The sequence below is a fragment of the Stenella coeruleoalba genome (assembly GCF_951394435.1).
Source record: "Stenella coeruleoalba genome assembly, chromosome: 11".
Lineage (NCBI taxonomy): Eukaryota > Metazoa > Chordata > Mammalia > Artiodactyla > Delphinidae > Stenella > Stenella coeruleoalba.
In genome coordinates, this window is record NC_137157.1 from 20,061,941 (window position 1) to 20,082,144 (window position 20,204).

The following is a 20,204-nucleotide window of genomic DNA, read 5'->3' on the forward strand; positions in this document are numbered from 1 at the left end:
GGGTATTACATAGGAATGGCACACATTATTATTTTGAAGGTAACTGAGAACATGGGGTGATAGCCAATATTCTTAACAGCCATAAGGCAAGATCACCAACCAAACAAAACAGAAAAAGAGGCAGCCACCAGAGTTTGGACGAGAACTCAAGTTTTCCCTTGGTTTTCCCCAAAGTACTGTAACTACTAGAGTTTGGACAAGAACTCAAGTTTTCCCTTGCTTTTCTCCAAAGTACTGCAACTACCTGGATCATTCACTCCTTCCCTTTATGAGCCCCACAACTACTACCCAGGTTCCTGGCTATCATCACATCTTCCCAGCTCTGATCTGGAAAGAAAGCAGAGCAGAAACTTTAAGATGCTGTCCCAGGACGCTGTGGGTCTCCCTGTAGGTCAGGATGTATTTAGCTCCTAGAACAAAAGGCCAAAAGAACAAAAGGGAGGGAGGCGAGGGAGAAAACAATAATGGTACGGTACTTGACTCCCCCTTCTACTACACTTCCCTAACGGAGACTTTCTCTGTAACATCAGGAAGAGTGAAGGATGTTGCTAAAAAGATGACAGGCTTGCACGAACGTTTCTCAGTTTCTAGATTTGGGGAAAGGTTTTCATCAGTTTGAATGGAGGCCATCAGCAAACTCTAAATCTGTAACTGCTCTGTAGTCTGCAACAGCTCTCCATCACTGTGACTAGCTGTCTTGGCAGGAACTCTGGTGGATTTGGCCAGGATGCTATGCCAGAGACGTGATTTGGGTCAGGCCTGAGTTTGGTAGCATCTTGGCTCCCAAGATCCTTTCTGGCTGATCATGCAAACCCGAAACACATAAACGAATACTGTGTCATTTCATCATAAACACTTCAGATTTATTGTACCATTGATTGAATACATTTTCCCTTCTGTTGAGAAAACTTGTCTGAAAGACTTTAAAAAGTCTTGTAATGACTTTAAATGGGGAAAAGGGCACAGATCCCCTGGTGTTAAGTAGGGTTGTATGAAATAAACAACTCTTCTTTGCTTAGAAAAATCTCTTAGATCAAAAGAAAGATGTGTTTTTAAGATTCTATTACGGTGTATTGTACCATTTTTTTACTCTAGGGGAAAACAAAGCATTTAGAGCCTACTATTTTAAATTAAAATAAATACTTTTGCTTATTCTATAGCTTGCTTTTTTTGGAAAGTACAGTGACCAAGCACAGACAACAATGACCAAAATGCTAACTTCAAATGAGATTTTGTTTGCAATTTTTAATTAAGCAATCTGTGCAAACATCTTTTTTTTTTTTTCAACATCAGGAGGAAAGAAAACAACCACACTTGGGAGCCTGGGAGCAAAACAGAAAATGCTTTCTCATTGCAACCCGATTTCAAAGCAGTGGTGAGCAGAGCGGCAGTGCCCAGGCCCTTAGTATTCCTCAGGATTGCTTGAGTGCAATTCTCTCAAGTATGAATCAATTACGCTAGGAGGCACACCTTGCAAGAGGAGCCTGCAGAAGGAAAGACCACCTAGAAAGGACGAGAAGGAAAAGGCAAAGTCAAAACCGTCTACACGTGAAAAATCCCTGAAACAAGACTTCTTGACTAGCTGCCTGGAAACGTGACTAATTATGTTCCAGTTAGTTACAAAGATTCACTCAGTCCCTACTTGGAAAGCTTCTCCTGGGTTTAGCAACTTTAGAATCTAAAACATTTGGCATCTAGAAGGAAAAGCAAGTTCCCTGCAGACCCACAGCAGTTTTTTGTTCCCTACTATTATTCGTTCTCAAATTCCTCACTAGTTGGAGAGTGTTTATTGCTCTTTTCGAGGTTTTGATTGCTCTTTTCGAGGTTCCTCTATAGATGATTTAAGTGTTCTGAATGAATGGCAGAATAAATGCAAATCATGTTACAAATCAGTGGGAAGAACTGTTTCCAGTTTGTTAATGTTCCTTTCAATTAAGCACAAAGAGTTCCCATTCAAGCACATGGGAGAAGAAAAAAGGAACTACTCCTTTAACTTTGGCTATTCATACTGTCAAAAGTGCAAAAACTGGAAATATTTTGTTAAAAATAGTAAAACCTGTCCAATGCCTTCTGAAGGTAAGAGAAACACCTACTAATATTTCATACTTACCCTCCATGGTTCTGAATTATATTTAAAAAATAAAAGTACCCTTCACGAGAGAACCCACGAAACCATAAAAATGGTCCTTTAGAGAAGTGTTTTACTATTTGCTAATAAATTCACATCCAGACAAAAACAGCATGCCATTTGAACATTCTTAAAACTTCTTTAATGCAATTTGGGAAAGTCATTCTCCTTTTTTTTTTTTTAAAAAGTCACATATTGGTAGAAATGATGCCACTTATGTACATGTCCATTCCTTGATGCAAAGAGCTCAGAATGCTTGGGTATCACTCATTTTCATCTACATTAAATGCTTTAATTCATGCTCTACTGCATTCAACAACTTGCTTCATGTCAACAGAAGATTGTTGTGATGAATAAGTACTAGCTGTTAATGGCAAGATACTGAAATACACATTAAAACTACAATGTTAGGGAGTTTAAATAGTCTATTTTCATTGGGTTGCATAATGAAAATCATGCCATACTCCACAGGCTTGGTATGGCTTATGACAGTCATAAGCTTCATATGCCAAAACCATATGAAAGCTTACCTTAGATGATAATATACATTCAAAAATCCTTACTGTGCTACAACTAAGGAAAAGAGAGAGAGAGAGAGAGAGAGAGAGAGAGAGAGAGAGAGAGAGAGACATGTTGTAAGCATTAATAAAATGCTAAAACCAAAGTTGAGTACTTGGATGAAATTATGGTCACGATTATGATGAGGTGATTTCATTAATCCTTAGTCAGGTGAAAAGTACAGGAAAATAGAAGCGCACGGAATGAAGGGCTGGGATCCAGTCACTTCAAAAGGATCATTAATAGGTAAAACATTTATTAATATGCACAACCACTTTGCCTGAACAGGTGGCAAAGCCAATTCGACTGTAAAGTGAATAATTATGGTAACAGTTTCCAAACCATTAGCTAAAGAAACCCCCCTACAACATATATATATTGTGTTTTTCAACAACAGAAAAACATGGACAATCAACAAAGCATTAGTATACATATATATATGTTGAAATTCTAAAAGGCAAAATTATCAAGTGGATATAGAAATTAGACTATTCTAGAATATTGTATTCTGAACTGACTATATATGACTGATCTAACTAAATGCAAGGCTTAAAAAAACAGGCTAGAAAGTGACTATACATGCAATCTACAAAACTTTTAAAGAAAGAGTCCTAATTCTTTCCTCTTTCGAAAGTTGATGTTATCTCTAGAAATTCAGAGAGCAAACATTGTAAACTCAGGCATGGGTCTATGTCATCAGAGTTTACATCAGGTTGTTCACCTAGCCCCAGAGAACCTCTTAATTTGCTCTTCCAAATAGGGGATCAATCATACATATACTGTAGGACTCATTTATCGCTTAATACATTTAGTAATGGAGCCTAGAATATTCTTTCCTTTTAAATTCATGAATATATGAAATAATCTTGGTCCCACGAAATTATCCAAAATGTTCAATGGATAGATGGGTTACAGACATTCTACTAGAGAATTTTTCATTGGAAAATCTTAAATATGAAAGTTTCCAGATATTGGATTCAACCAGTCCAAATAGTTTTTTATCTGTGTCCTCTCCCCATCAAAAATGCCCAGAACAATTTTTCTACAACTTAGCAATGGAAAAATGTTCAATTTTCTGAACTTCAACGTGAATCTAACGAACCCACACTGGAAGCTATCTTAAAGGAAGAACATCTCTCTCTACACTTGAAAATATTAAAGAAATGCCAAATGATTCCCAAATTTTGGTAACCTTATATCTAAAATGAGGTCATCTTCAAATGTGGCTTTCTGGCTTTATTTATGGGAACCTGTGGTATGGTCCTTAGTTTTCTGACAACACTTATTCCTATATTACCTAACATCCTTGAATAATTTTGCCTTCCTTGTTCATGGCATAACCACTGTATGCCATGAGCTGCTAAGAAATACATTTAAAAGCAAATGAGAAAGACAAGCTTTACATGCAAAGTGCGATTTCATGTAAGAGGAATGGAATGGAAAGAAGAAATATCCAGTGGGATATGAACTTATAAAACCTGTTGCTGCCCCGCCAGGAAGATTGGTTGTCCAGGGGAATTTACTCCTTGATATATCACTGCAGAATTAGAATATTTGCACCAGTATTTATTTATTCTCGGTTGACAGTCTTACTTTTTTTTTTTTTCACAGCTTAACTTGATTCAAGTCACCTATTATCAGATAACAATCTGATGATAAACAATGGTGGCTTTACTTTTAGGACCAAAAGCTTTTACTAATATATCACAGTTGATATCTTATTATGAATTTATATACTAGAATACATTATTTATGTTATTAAATTCAATTACTATACAATTACTAGAAAGAATATAGCATTTATATGCATAACATTATTCACTTATGGAGGACCCCAAATTTTGAACCATTTTGAAACCATCATTTTATATCATTAGCAACATTCAGGTATTTTCAAAGCATGCAGAAGTGGTATTGGGTTTTTGATTTTTGCGTTCTTGTTTTTTGGGTGTTGGAACATAAGTACCAACAATACCGTGGAACTAATAAGGAGTTTAGAAACCAGATGTGTTTGCAACTATGACCTTAATCTGCCTTTAAAGCTAATAAATAGGACTTCCCTGGCAGTGCAATGGTTAAGCCTTGATGCTTCCAGTGCAGGGGGCCCGGGTTCGCTCCCTGGTCGGGGAACTAGGACCCCACGTGCCACGTGGCACAGCCGAAAAAAAAAAAAAGCTAATAAATAGCTAAAAGAACAACATTTAAATTTGTATCCACTATCTCAATAGTAAAGTTTGAAATTTTCTAAGAATATTATATGCTTTACATTTAAGAGGGAAAAAACTTAAAAATTTTCTTTCTTTCAATTGTGAATCTACTATCCTGTATTATCTGAGGATGGACAAAAATCATAACAGAGAGAATACTGGTTTTTTAAAGTTACAGAAGGAAAAAATTTTTTCGAGAAGTTTCTCTATTATATTTACACTAGATTTAGGACTAAAAAACTCTTTTGTTGTTGTTGTTATTGTTTACATAAATACCCTAGGCATTTACTACGTTTTTTCTAAAACAGATATTTATAAAGTTATATCTGACTTTTAGATTATAATTTCTTCATTATAGAGAGGTAGGAAAAGACTTTGGTTATCACAAAATGGCAAAATAATGCAATAAGAATGAGAGAAAAGACATTAGGATCATGTCACTCCTTATCTCCTAACGGTGACTCTGACAGCTGTAAGAGTTTTCATCGTATCCCAAAAGGTATTGATTGTCAAGAAAAAAACTTCAGGATACAAATTATACTCAATTAATATGGAAATTGATTAAGAGGACAATTACACTGAGACTTTTCTACCACATAAATCTTCATGTGTTTTCTTGGTTTACATTACCTGCAACACTTCTGAAAACTAGTATAAATGAAATGCATACCTACAAATGGAAATTCTCTAGTGAGATTTTTAAAGGAATGGGTTATAATATGTGTATGCTGAATTCTACATGTGTAATATTAAATACTAAATTAGTAAATTTACATATACATAGAAAGTTTCACAAAAATAGTTAAATTCCTCAACTGCAGTTTCATTAGATGCGTTTTTACATGAGGCTTCTATTTATCTAAGATGGACTACATCACCAAAGTAATACCCCTTTGACTTGATTCATTGTTACCATGCTGTGCACATACCACAATTCATTGAAATTAATAGTGCTTTAGTTAACAAGAATTGCAAGAGATGAAAGTAAGTCAACTTACAAAATCAAGTAGCCATCACAAATAAGAGTGAGTTCAGAATGTAAAAATGTCTTCTCTCCCCAAACGTTCTCCCTCCTTCCTCCCCTCCCCCAGAAAATGTTGGCAAGTAATTGGGATTTGGCAGTAAGCACAATAATTAAATGATTTTCTTTCAGTTCAGTCTACACAAGATCTGGGATGTCATACCTTTCACCTCCAGTTTGCATTCGATCTCCATTGCCCCAAGGTCATTGACTGCTTTGCAGCTGTAGGTGCCTCCGTCATAGGGGCTGGGCTTTCGAATCTCCAGAGTACAGACCCCCTGGTTGCTGAACATCCTGTATCTTGGGTCATCCACGATAGCAACTTTGTTTTTCATCCAGGTAATTTTGGGCTGAAGATGGAAGCAAATTAGGGCAAAACATATCTGTACTTAGCCTAATGATAGACCATCAAAGCCAGTGACAGAATTTTAAAGCATGGCTTAGAAAGAAACTACTACATCTAAGAAGAATCCACGTCAACTTGAGAACCGTTTCTCTCAGATTAAATTCTACTTAATGCTTGGCAAGAAAGCGAAGGGGCAGTTCTGAAGAAGCCAGCCAGATTTGTTCAGAGGACAGCCCTGGGGCAATCTTCCCCAAGATTCAGTTACATTTAAATTTGATCTACAGGTCCATGAGGTTAACTCATCCGGCAGAGTGTATACTGCTCAGTGTTTTTCAAAGAATCCCTGTAAGGCGTCATCACCAGCCAGTTTTCTCTACTTCCTTTCCCTGATATGCTTTTCTAATTCTTTATGGGCTGCTTATGCCTCCTCACCATTTAACCTCTCTTCTGACATCTGTTTTCATCACCTGGTGGCAATGGATGGATCTACTCCAAACGGATAATCCCAGATCAATCGCCCAGGAAGGCTACTCCATTCTGCTTGACTTCTGAACTACAGTTGATACCACTGACTTGCCATTTCTTTTTCATATTGTCTTCTTCTCCCTTCTGTAAATGCATACCTTCCACACTCTCCCTCTTATTGATTTTGTCTTGCTCAGACCCAGAGACAGCACTTCTCAGTGTCCTTCACACCGTCTTCTTCCTCCTTCCGCCTTTCAAATGGGAGTACTTCCTGAGGCTCACACCTTGCTCCTTGACATTTTGCTTCACTACTCTCTTTCGTTTGATATTCCTTTCTAGAGCCTTGGCTCCAAGGGGTGGGATGCAGCGTCCCCATGCTTGGGTCACCCAAACCAAGAGTCACAGCCCTCGCCTTTCTCCCAAGCTCTGGCGATGCTCTCCTCGCCTCCTGGTCGTTCCCGCTTGAATGTACCAACATCACCTCCAATTAAACATGAATTCAGCATCTTCCTCCCACCCTCAGGCTGTCTTCTCCCTTTGACTTCTCTATTTCTGCTCATGGTATATGCAGGAAAAATATCACTGTTTGCAATTTTTCCAAATTCTAGGGCACTTTCTCTCAGTGCCACCCAGGGATAGATAGCTCTATGGGCAACATTCATTCATTCATTTGCTGTTCTTTTCAAATGCCAGCAACATGAAACCTGAAATCCTTTCTAAATCTCTTCAGTCAGATGCGATCTCTCCCTTCCTGGTACTCTGTACCCTTATCACTGTACATTTGAATTCTGCCTTGCACTATAGTACAATTATTTGCTTTACACTATTACAGGAAGCTTGATAAATCAATATCACCATCTAATTTTTCAGGTGACACAATATTACTTCCATCTCTTTATCTCTCCGTTCTTTTAAAAATAAGTGGTTTGGTTTTTCCTTAGAAAGTATCCCTTAGTTAGTAAAGAAATATAAATATTTTTTCTACATTTAAATAGTGTCCTTTATTATCCACCAATACCACCACCCTGTACCCCCCTCTGTATCCCAGAAAAAGACACAAATAGCAGTTGGAAGCTCAGTTTATATTACTACTTATAATTATGACAGAGTGAATATAAAAGAGGGGGGTTGGGAATTAATTTTTAAATTTAATTAATGTGATTAAAAAAACCCCAAAACATGGTACCTTAGGATTTCCTCTCACACTGCAGTTCAGGGTGGCATTGTAACCAGCTATGGCGTAGGTGTTGACCAATGGCTGAGTAAACATGGGTGCCTCTGTGAAATTGAAGTCTTCATACACTGGATTTTTGTAGATTTTACCTTAAAAACAAGCATTAGAGATATACAAATTGGCCTGAGAATATATTATTCTTAGCATACTTGACTCACGTTGAAAACTTCCCTGAGCTTAGAAAAACATGTGTGAAGGCCACAGGGCATTCATTCAGAAGGATACCAATGTACAGCCCATCACACACAGGAAAGAAACCCAGAGGGGTCATCTGGAACTGAAATAAGTATTGGGAAGAATTCAGTGTCTGGGTGTTTTGCTCAACAATGTGCTTTAATGTGAAAGTAACGAGGAAGGGCAGGAAGGACACGGTTTATGAGGAAATGAAATGACAGGGGTGGAATCCAACTTCTCCTTTCATTGAAAAGTGGCTCTCATGTGTAGCATCCTTGAAGGTGTCCAAGAATAAAAGTAACCCAAGCTCTAAAAGTAAATGGTGACTTTTTCCTACCCCTGTGATCTTAGCCATTGAGAGACCCACTACCAGGATGTTGCCATGAATGAAAGTTTGTACGTTAAAAAATGCAATCATAATATAATTTTCCTTAAAATATTTTACTTGTAAGATTAACATTTTGGTTGGACGTTCTTACCATAATTTTATTATTTATTATTTTTTATTTCTTACGACAACAGAAATTTATTCCTTCACAGTTCTTGAGGCCAGAGATACAAAATCAAGGTGTTGGCAGGGCCACGCTGACCCTGGAGATTGGAGCAGGGAATCTGTTCCTTGCCTCTTCCAGCTTCTGGTGGCTGCCAGCATTCCCTGGCCTGTGGCTGCATCTCCTTACCATAATTTTAAATGTGTGTTTATGATATTCTTATCCCCTTTCACCACATCTCTTTTTCTTTCTGTCTTCTCTGTCTCATCACTGAAAATCAAGGTTCCCAGATGTCCAGCCCGCTTCCAACTCACCATCCTTGGCAATCAGGGCACTCTCTTTTGTCATTGTTGCATCCTCACTGAGGCCGCACATGTTTTCAGCAAACACCCGGAAGTAATACTCATTTCCGATAACCAGTTCAGTAATGGTGGCACTGGTTCGGTGATAATGCTCAATGACAGTGAACCACTCCTGAAAACAAAAATAAGAATTTGAGGAAAATCACTTAAAAATGCACAGCTATTTCACCTGTTGATTCAAATAAATAACAGGGATGTTGCATTAACTAAGAGGAAAAAAGAGCACTAATTTTTTATCCTGAGGGTAACAGAAATGTATATTTAATTTGTTTAACGCTTTACAATTGATTTACACTTGACTACGTCATTTAATCCTCATTTACACATTAGATTCATTTACCCTAGATGTGGATGGAAGAAATTTTCATATATTGAGGTATGAAGAAGTCATTCTGGCTTATATGTGGTTTAACTTAAACTTTATGCTAACTAGAACAGCCCGTTTTGGGGCCTAATAAACATACATTGTACATCTGCTTTAACCATTTAAAGAAAAGCATGCACTGTCCAGAAGTGAAGAAGGTCTCTTTTGAAGATCAGATAAATGCCTCCTTTCCTGGGACATCAATGCTTGTACTCCTTCCGTGATAAAGCTCCCTTCCTCGGGCACCAAAGTCATAATGACTTGCTGTGTATGTGCTGAACTGTCTCTTTTGGAAACCTTGAAGGAATGTATCTCTGTCATATCTGAGGTTCTTTGTTCAAACAAGGTTAAAAACTGTGCTGGGGCTTCCCTGGTGGCGCAGTGGTTGAGAGTCCGCCTGCCGATGCAGGGGACACGGGTTCGTGCCCCGGTCTGGGAAGATCCCACATGCCGCGGAGCGGCTGGGCCCGTGAGCCGTGGCCGCTGAGCCTGCGCGTCCAGAGCCTGTGCTCCGCGACGGGAGAGGCCACAACAGTGAGAGGCCCAAGTAACGCAAAAAAAAAAAAAAAAAAAAAAAAAAAAAAGAAAGAAAAACTGTGCTGAAAGCTATGCTTCTGTGGAGCAGTTCCTCAGAGCTGTCTGAGAGGCTGTCTGCCGGGCTATAGTCCTCGCCTCTATTTTTTTTTTTTTTTTTTTTTTTTTTTTTTGGGTACGCGGGCCTCTCACTGTTGTGGCCTCTCCCGCTGCGGAGCACAGGCTCTGGACGCGCAGGCTCAGCGGCCACGGCTCACGGGCCCAGCCGCTCCGCGGCATGTGGGATCTTCCCGGACCGGGGCACAAACCCGCGTCCCCTGCATCGGCAGGCAGACTCTCAACCACTGCGCCACCCGGGAAGCCCTCCTCTATTCTTATAGTAAATTGGTTATTGGTTATTTCCATGGACAATGTCAACTACTATCTTTATATTTTCTACATTACTGTGCAGTGTCTGTCATCTATCTGTCTACCTACCTACCTGCCTATTTATCTTTTGTATAACAAAGTATAATTATAGAATTTTCATGCCAACTTATCTATTCTGAGGGAGAGATGATGCTAAATCACAAAAATTAATACCACCCAATCAACTTGCCTAACATTATTACCATAGGTTCTTTCAATTCTTTGCTCAGATATTACTTCCTCTACTGTTTACCCTCTCACCACTCTACTTTGGTCATACTTTTTCACCTTAACCTGGCTACGTTTTCTTCACAGTACTTGTTACCTTAAATATATGACATACTTACTATTTTACTTATCTGCTACCTCCCCCACTGGAATGGATACACAGTGATGGTAAAAATGGACTTTTCTTCTCACCCCTGTATTTCCAGTGCCTTCTCACAGCACCTGGTATACAGTAGGTAGCATGCACAAAATAAATGTTCATTGAATACAGGAATGAATGGATGAGCTAAAGCTATATTCTTCTTTTTTTTTTTGACTTTTTCCTCACCATGTCAAGAAATATAGTGGTTTCAAAGTTTATCTTGCCACCAGTAGAAAACCACATTGTACTACATATGTTTAGTACCACTAATTGAGAAAATATATTTGCTGACAAAAAATTTCAGAAAGGAAAACGATTTTCCTTGCAACTTTTAGGGGCCATGATCATCTCTATATTTGGGATATTTTAAAGACACCAGACAATTGTAGTTATGCCCTCCTTTATTTCCAAAGCACTTTATGCAAACCTTTATCCCAACATTTATTAAACTGTTTTATCATTTGGCTTTATGTCTTTCTGCTTGCTTAAACTATGAGTGGTCCAAGAGCAGGAGCTGTTTTTTTTTTTTTTTTTTGCGGTACGCGGGCCTCTCACTGTTGTGGCCTCTCCCGTTGCGGAGCACAGGCTCCAGACGTGCAGGCTCAGCGGCCATGGCTCACGGGCCCAGCCGCTCCACAGCATGTGGGATCTTCCCGGACTGGGGCACGAACCCGTGTCCCCTGCATCGGCAGGCGGACTCTCAACCACTGCGCCACCAGGGAAGCCCGAGGAGCTGTCTTTTTGTTTTTGATCCACCAGCTAGAACACTGCTCAACAAATAGTTAATGAATGAATAAATGAATGTGTTGGCATACATCGTGAGAACAATGTTTATGGAAGGTATAAAGGACTATAGGAATTTAAGTGGAAAACAGCATCTGTAGCCACAGTGAGATAGTGGTGTGGTGACCTCCGGGGAAGAGCACTGGGCAGAGTGAGCATCTTCTGGTCTGTAGGCCTGCCCTTGCTGAAATGCACCAGAAACACAAGGGGATGGGATTGGGGTTCCTCTCCTGTCAGCAGGCAGACCTCAGACACATGAAGCAGCAGGAAAGTCCTGGTTCAGCTGGACTTGACTAGATATCTGAGAAGACAACTGTTGGCAATGTGGTGGGGGTGGAAGAATTGGGGGCACCTGGAGGCAGTGTGGTACCCCTGGATTCACTGCCAGTATCTGGACCAAGGTCCAAAGAAGAGCCCTCATTGCTAAGGAAATCCAAGGTGGTCAATACTTCCCCTGCAAAGTCATCCATTGATCTAGCTCTCAAGCTGTCCAGGTTTGGCTGAAACATGTTTCTGTAAATGCCAAGTCTTATTTTGTCATGTAACACCCACCCAGGGGTGGGGGGAAAGACATGCTAGAAATAGTTTATGGAAAGGCAAGGCTTGAAATCCATTCCAGTTACTTAGACTGCTCTTTCCAACCCTCTCCCCTTCTATTAACCCAATGTAACCTTATACCCTAAGTTCTTACTGACATCTAGCAGTGTAAATGCCTGCAGACTTCCTATCAATATCATTTGGTACGATGTTTTACTCTTCCTATGAGAATGAATAGTGGCTCCAAGCCATCCTGTGTCCAAACATTCATTTATTCATTCATTGACTTACAGGTAGAGCAATGGTAGTTGTAGTGGATGGATTCTGATTCAGAAAGACCTAGACTTTAACATTTAAAATCTGGTGATCTAACATAGGTAATAATAATTCATACTCCAACAGAGTTGCTTCTTGAATACTCTAAATGCTTCTCCTCCTCAGGACCTTTGCATATGCTGTTACCTTAGAATCTTTCTTTTCTAACTGGAATTTTTTTTTTTTTTTAAAGACATCAGTCCATGCTACCAACATTCATTTTACAAGGAGGAAGAAGTTGCATGGGTGCAGATCTGAGTCAGAATCCACAGTGAGTAAATATGTGTTGAATGAATAACTTTACTGAATTCTACTGAGCATTCTGCCAGTTGCTTTATATTGTTTCGGCCTCACTGCGCGACATGCAGGATCTTAGTTCCCTGCCCAGGGATCGAACCCACACCCCCCGCAGTGGAAGCATGGAGTCTTAGCCAGTGGACCTCCAGGGCAGCCCCTGTTTTAGCCTCTTGATAAACAAGCGAGGTAAACATCAGTGTCCTTATTTTACAGATGAGGGAAATGGAGATCAAAGAGGTTAAGTGACCACATGTGTATGTGGTTTTAAGTGGAAATGCAAGTCCAACTCTTCGCGGCTCCCAAGGCTTTACCCTTTCCACTGTGCCACATCACTTCTCCATGTCCCTCATAAGTTCCTCACCAGAGAGGACCTCATGCTTCCCCCTTTACTTCTGATGAAATGTTATTTTGCTGCTGCGGAACCAGAGAAAGCCAGACCTTACCATGCTCTTCTTGTCGGCCTTCTGGATCGTGTACCCTGTAATGGCAGTATTCCCATCATCCTTTGGTGGTGTCCATGATAGAGCAACATTCTCTCCCCAGACATCGTCGATCTTCACAACTTGGGGTGGACCCGGACGGTCTGTAGGATGAATTCATGGCATCACTGTGAGGTCACTTTCCCCCCTACCTAGACCTCGTTACAGGAGGATATTTTAAAATGTCCTTTCCTTCCTGTATTTCTACCCACGTTTCTTTTGCATTCTTCTTCTCCGGAGAAGGAAGTACAACGCACTCCTACTAATCTTATCTGGAAACCCTTGACTTTCATCTTCATGGAAAGAAAAGGATTTTGAAAGGCAAATGTAAATGAAACTTCAAACATCATTAACCATCCCTCCAGGGGCCGACTACTGGCAGTGAGTCACAGGCTACCCTGCCTAATGGGAAAGGTAAGCTGATGCTAGACTTGAAATCATAGAGCCTACCTGGGCTGTGTAGCTCCAGCTTTCGGTGAGAGGCCCGAAGCCCACTGTCTGTGAGAGAGGTCCTCTGCTGCACTCAAAAGGCACCTTTAATAGGAGTGAGGAAAACTTATTTCCTCTGCCATCGCTCCCTCCAAGATTCATTTGTATTTATCAGTGTTTCCATGTTATGGAAGTAGAATGCATTCATGAAGAAATAAAGTCTTTCTTCACTTTATTTTCTGCACTATGAATTTCTGTGACCTCTGACCTTCCAGTAAATTGCAGTAACATTCAGAAAGGCCCAAAGTCAAGTAAACGAAAACTTGGGGGGAGGAATAAATTGGAAGGTTGGGACTGAAATATAACACTAGTATATATAAAATAGATAACTAATAAGAACCTACCGGGTAGCACAGGGAACTCTACCCAATACTCTGTAATGACCTATATGGGAATAGAATCTAAAAAGGAGTGGATATATGTATATGTATTCACTCTGCTATACAGCAGAAATGAACACAACATTGTAAATCAACTATACTTCAAGAAAAATTAATAAAAAAGAAAACTAAATCTTCATTGGGAGGCCCCCTCAAAAAAAAATCACGCATAGAGGTTCAAGGAAGGACAATATTACGTATCTACATAGTACTTGTTAATTTTTTCAGAGAAATTTCACATCTGTTATCCTTTGCAGTGCAAGCAGTACCCTTTCTGTCCTGAAATATTTTTCAGGTATTAAAATGCAACTATAATTATTTCTATTCGAAATGTCAGATTGAAAAGAATAAATATCAGAGTGCTTTCTCATGTTTTTCTCTCTTTTAAGCAACATTTAACATGCAGTCTTCATGGGCTCCGGGGGTGGAAGGAAACCACAGTGATAATCCTCACTTCCTTTCTACAATTACCAACAATGAGTCTCTACAACCACAGTTTTCTATCTCCTGTTTTCACCAACCTGTCCTACAGACAGATGTCTTCCCCCAGTTCAACTTCCCACCTGCACCCCAGGTCTGCTTTGTCTTCAAAGTTCACGTTGGCTTTTCAAACACTTGCTCCCCAACAGTAAATGGCTAGATTTTTACAGTCATGGCAGAAACATGAACTTGGGACTAATAAAATAAGTAGGATACTAATTGTTACTATTTATTGAACACTTTGAGCGTGTGAGTGACGTGCCAGGCGCTCGTAACTACCTGGTAAAGTAACTACATGGCAAAGTAGGAAAAAGAAAAAAGTCCTTTGTCGTGTTTCAGAGGGCAAGGCTCTTCCAGACCTAACCACAAGGGCTTCCATTAAAATAGAGCCAGCGCATAGCACAGGGTGATCAGCTCTGTGCTTTGTGTCCACCTAGAAGGATGGGATAGGGAGGGTGGGAGGGAGATACAAGAGGGAGGGGCTATGGGGATATATGTATATGTATAGCTGATTCACTTTGTTATATAGCAGAAACTAATACAGCGTTGTAAAGCAATTATACTCCAATAAAGATGTTTAAAATAAATAAATTAATTAAATAAAATTAAATGGAGCCAGGCCAGACCCAAGGGCACACAGAACATCCTCAACACTCCTTTCAACTTAACAAAAATCAAGACAGTTTAGTCAGCACGAAAAGATTGCTTAGTTTAAAGGACATGAGCTTTCATCTAAGGGAAGGCTTGCCACAGGAAGCTGCTCCTTTGGTTAGAGAGCCTAATTCTAGCACATGTGATAAACTGTAATCATAAAATTGACTGGAGACAAGGCTTCTCCTAACTCTGCTCTTAAATTTACTTCTTGACATTGCAAACATTATAGAACAGTTCAAGCGAGAAGGGTCTACTGTCAGAGATCCTCCCTTTATTGCCCTAACGGTGCAAACAAGTAAGAACTAACCTTGTTTGGAGAGATAAGTATCTAAGCCCTGCGCGACCAACCACAATTCAGTCTTTAACTGTTTAACTCTGCTTAGGTGTACCTTGCTTACAGTTAATAAAAATTCTTCATTCTCCATTAACGTTACTATTAGCAAATTTTAAATGTAGTAAGAAATGTGTTAAACTATATCTAGAATCTATAATGTTTTCTTAATGCAAGAATTCAACATGGGAAATAGTTTTATCATTGAAGAGTTGAGAAACAGAGTAAGAGAGAACTGGATTGTAAAACAGTACTGATAGTTTTCACTAGAAAGTAATATACATTAATTTTCTTCACTATATATGCCCTAAGTCTCCCATGGTTAGTCCTTTCAGTCAGTGAAAAATTATTCTAAAATGCTAACCAATCTTCCTAATTTATCTATTTTTTTAAATTCTAAAAAGAGGAATTTTCTGTAGAGCCAGCCTAACAGAAGAAATTCTGACTCTTGCCTTATTGACAAGGACAATTTGTCTCCATATAGAATGTTCTAGTTCCCTCCTCCAAACCTACCAACAACCTGGATATCAATGGATGCAGTTTCCACGTATTTTTCCACTTTGACCTGCAGATCATATTTCCCAGAATGGCTCCTCTCCGCTTTTCTGATAAATATGATTGTATCAGTCTCAGAGTTGCGAATGTTGATCTGATTCTTATCAATAGGTGCCCCATCTTTCTTCCAAGTTACTTCTGGTCTTGGTTTTCCCTTAAAAGAAAAAAAAAAGACAGAAAAAGTAGAGGCGGGAGGGGATCAGACTGTCTCATTTCTTTTCAGCATTAAATAAATGGGCAGTGGCTTACCCCATCCTAGGCAAGTTTGGAAAATGGCCTGGTGGTGGGCAGTTATAGCAGTAATGTAATATTCACTACTGCCCATTGATTGCATTCTGCATGCAAGGTACTATGTTAGGTACGTGATATTTATAACTTCCCTTACTCTTCACATCAGGATAAGTATCATTATCCTCATTTTTTTTTTTTTTTTTTTTACTGGTACGTGGGCCTCTCACTGCTGTGGCCTCTCCTGCCGCGGAGCACAGCCTCCGGACGCACAGGCTCAGCAGCCATGGCTCACGGGCCCAGCCGCTCCACGGCATGTGGGATCCTCCCGGACCGGGGCACGAACCCGTGTCCCCTGCATCGGCAGGCGGACTCTCAACCACTGTGCCACCAGGGAAGCCCCCCCCACCTTTTTTTGATAAAGGTATTAAATGACTTGCACAAGGCCTTGCAGCTAAGTGCTGGAAGCTGGTCTTCTAGCCTGGTCTCTTCAGCTCCAAAGCCTGCACATCACAGCCTAATGGTTCAGAACATGGGCCCTGGGACCCTAGAATCTGTATTTGGATCCTGACTCCACTACTTAATAGCTGTGTGACCTTGGGCAAGTTACTTAAACTCTCTGCCTCAGTTTCCCAATCTGTAAAGTGGAATGAGAGTACCTTTCTTCAGGGTGGTTATCACAACTGAAGTTCTTAGAAAGCTTCTGTACACTGCAGAGGTGTTTCATTAATATCATCTACATGCTAATGATTATTATTGTTCCACTGTACTGTGTTGCTCATTTCAGACTTGTCTGTAATTCTCTCTCTGTTCTCTCTAGCAGCTGAAACTATTCTTTAAGAGCAGACTTTGAGTAATTATAATCTCATTCAAGGACATGAGTTGTTTTTTTTTTTTTTTGGCAGTACGCGGGCCTCTCAGTGTTGCGGCCTCTCCCGTTGCGGAGCACAGGTTCCGGACGTGCAGGCTCAGCGGCCATGGCTCACGGGCCCAGCCGCTCCACGGCATGTGGGATCTTCCCGGACCAGGGCACGAACCCGTGTCCTCTGCCTCAGCAGGCGGACTCACAACCACTGCGCCACCAGGGAAGCCCAGGGACATGAGCTTTAGTTTACGTTACAAAGAAACTTCCTAGGATTCCTGAGCACCCAGGCTCACCCCACAGACAGGAACCAAGCATTAATTCCGTTGGGAAACGCACAGCCTTCCCATGGGCTCCTAATGTGACTTGTTGATAGGTTCTGCTAAGGAATGTGAGAGACACACATCAAACCCCTCCCCACAGGGCTTGAAGAATGGTTGCAGGTGCTCAGATGTGCATATGGGAAGTAGAGAACAATACTGTTAAAGATGGGAAAAATAGTTCCAGGTCTCATTTCCTTAAGTGTACAATTTACTATTAACTACTGGGGGAAAAAATTGAGTTCTCTGATAACGTTTGGAGTGAAAAAAGCACCGGATTCAGTGTCTGGAGATATAGACTCTGTTCACAGCACTACCATTTATTTGCTGTGTGACTTTGGGCAAGTCACTTAGCTTCTCTGAATGTCAGTTTCTTCCCTTCTCAAGGAGGGTAAGGAAATCTGCCATTCCTGCCTCACAAGGTGTATCTGGGGCTCAAATGAGAAAAGGTTCGAAAACTTTAGAGGTTACATAAATATACAAACATGACATACTAGTCTCATCATCCCCTTCCTAGTAGCTGACCAGCCCCTGGGATGCCATACCTATGAGGTCCCTGTTCTCATGCTCTCTCCTCTCCCAGACCCAGGGACAGAGCTGAATACACTCTCCCATTCCCAACAAGATCTGGGAACTGGGATTAGCCCTAGCTGTTGCCATGACGTGGAAACTAGAGGGCTGATTCAGCCCCAATCCAGGGCTGGAGCTGGGTCCTGGGTGCCCGCCTTGTGCCAACTCCTGGTTTTTTTTTAGGCTGTGGGAGGACAGAAGTGGGAGGAACCTTGCCAAGCCATCGCCTTCCTCCTCTGCTGTGTTCACACTCACGTCCTCCTTGACTTCCGTTCTGATTTCAGGTGCTGTGTATGTAGAAGCTAACTGCCTCTTCTAAGGCTGGGCCCCGGGTGCAATGAGAATGGCCTGAACTGCCTGTCCCTTTAGGTTAGTTTTCATGGGAGCCTGTGTTTGAACCAGCTCTGCATGTGTGTGTGTATCCAAATGTTTTCAGAGACGTAAATTCTAGTTCTAAGGCCATGCTGTCTGACGTAACAGCCGCAAGCTCAATGTGGCCATTTAAACTAAAACTAATTAAAATTAAGGAAAATTAAAAATTCATTTCCCCAGTTGCCCTAGTTCCTAGCTGCACCTTTCAAGTCCTCAATAGACACATTTGGCTGCTGGCTACCATACTGGACATTGCATACACAGAACATTCCTATCATCACAGAAAGTTCTACTGAACAGCACTGTTTAGAGGCATAAAAGGAATCAAATGAGTAAGGAGGGAATGGTGCAGTGGGTGTTGTGTGTGTGTGTGTGTGTGTGTGAGAGTGAGAGAGTGAGTGAGTGAGTGAGAGAGAGAGAGAGAGAGAGAGAGAGACCAAAAGTGATTATCATATGCAAAGCCTGGTTAATCTTATAAACAACAGATACTTTTGAGGGAGCGATGATTTAACAATGCTCATTTATTTCAGTTAGGGGCATCAAAATTTCAAATTTCAGTTATCCCTCATTGGAATTTGGGTGATTTGAGTGTGGTTTGGGGAAATCATGGGAAGTAAGGACATGTTGTTTTCCTGAATGTTACACCAAGAACTTCACTTAAAAGGAAGATCAGTTTTACAGATGGATAGAACCAGAAAGATCTTTAAGCATTTCTTGTTTCGGTGTGTCCTTGGTGTTTCCTCTCTGGCCCCCTATGGTCCCTGAGTCTCAGACAAGACTAGGCCTCATTTATCTCATGCAGAAGGAAAATCCACTTTTATAGATTTCTGTACTTGTAAAGCAGGAGGTTGTTTAATCACTCTCCAAATCTCCTCCATCCTTTCCTGCCTTTCCTCTGAGGTAATTCTGAATCACGAATAACTTAAATGCTGAAGTCCCTCCCTCTACTCCTTCAACACCCCAGCATGGGAAGGAGAAAATGAGCAACCCTGAATTATTACCTGGAAAGGTATAACCAGATTGATGGCTTCTCCAACTCTGCGGATATAGGTTTGCTTTAGGTGCCTTGGGATGCGAATCTTTGGAGCCTCTGAACGAGAGCAGAAGAGCATAATTTTGCAGTCAGTATCACACACTGGAAGCAGCATTACATAAGCATACTTGTCATGATACTCACCAGGACTTCCCTACGCTCATGTCTCTGAAGTGAAATCTTAGTTGGGCTACTAACAGGTTATAGGTGGTAACTTTGGTTCCAAATGTTTCCTTCAGGGAGAGATGTTTTAACAGTTTGACTCAACAAGATTACTCCCTGACCTCCTTAATTTTACTACAACTTCCTATTTTTATTATAAGCCTAAAGCAACTTTATAGAAAAGCACTAAATTTTCTCTTAGGACCTTATGTGTTGTTTTCTTAGTTTTCTAACAGTGAGTATATTCTCCAATGAACATTCCATAAAAGATCTGCAGTCCCCACATTAGCTGGTAGGGCTGCCCATCTTTTCTCACCAGAAAATAATAATAAAAAATGCTTTAGCACTTATTATTTATGTAATTATGTTAGAATTTGATGGTAACTTTCTCCCTTTATGACTGAGGTGAAGTATACAATAGGCAGCCCTAGCCCGCTGTATATTAATGTTCATTCACTAAACACCATGAAGATACTAGAACATGTGGTTGTAAACCCATCAGAAGCAGAGAATCAAGGCTCGTGGCTCACAGGGATGAGGTGGGTCCCATCACTTGAGGGCTCTGTATGGAACAGATACTGGGATAAATGCTTTTCACGAAGCGACCAATTTAAACCTCACAGCCACCTTATGACACAGGTACTGTTTTTACTTTATGATAAAGAAGCTAAAGCAACAGGGGTTTAAGTCACTTG

At 40.5% G+C, this 20,204-nt stretch overlaps 1 protein-coding gene across 4 annotated transcripts in view; it reads right to left on the reverse strand.

Moving 5' to 3' along the window:
* Nucleotides 1-1,240: 1,240 nt before the first annotated feature.
* The window catches only part of MYBPC1 (myosin binding protein C1), a 125,707-nt gene continuing 106,743 nt past the window's right edge, over nt 1,241-20,204 (reverse strand). The window contains exons 25-33 of one of the 4 annotated variants that reach the window (XM_079937432.1): nt 19,316-19,404; nt 15,921-16,116; nt 13,038-13,177; nt 8,939-9,098; nt 7,912-8,048; nt 6,078-6,264; nt 4,165-4,223; nt 2,659-2,701; nt 1,372-1,503 (exon numbers count right to left, since the gene is read on the reverse strand). In XM_079937432.1, coding sequence (XP_079793558.1) covers nt 2,696-2,701; nt 4,165-4,223; nt 6,078-6,264; nt 7,912-8,048; nt 8,939-9,098; nt 13,038-13,177; nt 15,921-16,116; nt 19,316-19,404 — 974 coding nt within the window. In that variant the 3' untranslated portion in view covers nt 1,372-1,503; nt 2,659-2,695. Of the gene's footprint in view, nt 1,504-2,658; nt 2,702-4,164; nt 4,224-6,077; nt 6,265-7,911; nt 8,049-8,938; nt 9,099-13,037; nt 13,178-15,920; nt 16,117-19,315; nt 19,405-20,204 lie in introns of those variants that run through there. The other 3 variants (XM_079937430.1, XM_079937431.1, XM_079937433.1) reach the window with 3 other exon arrangements.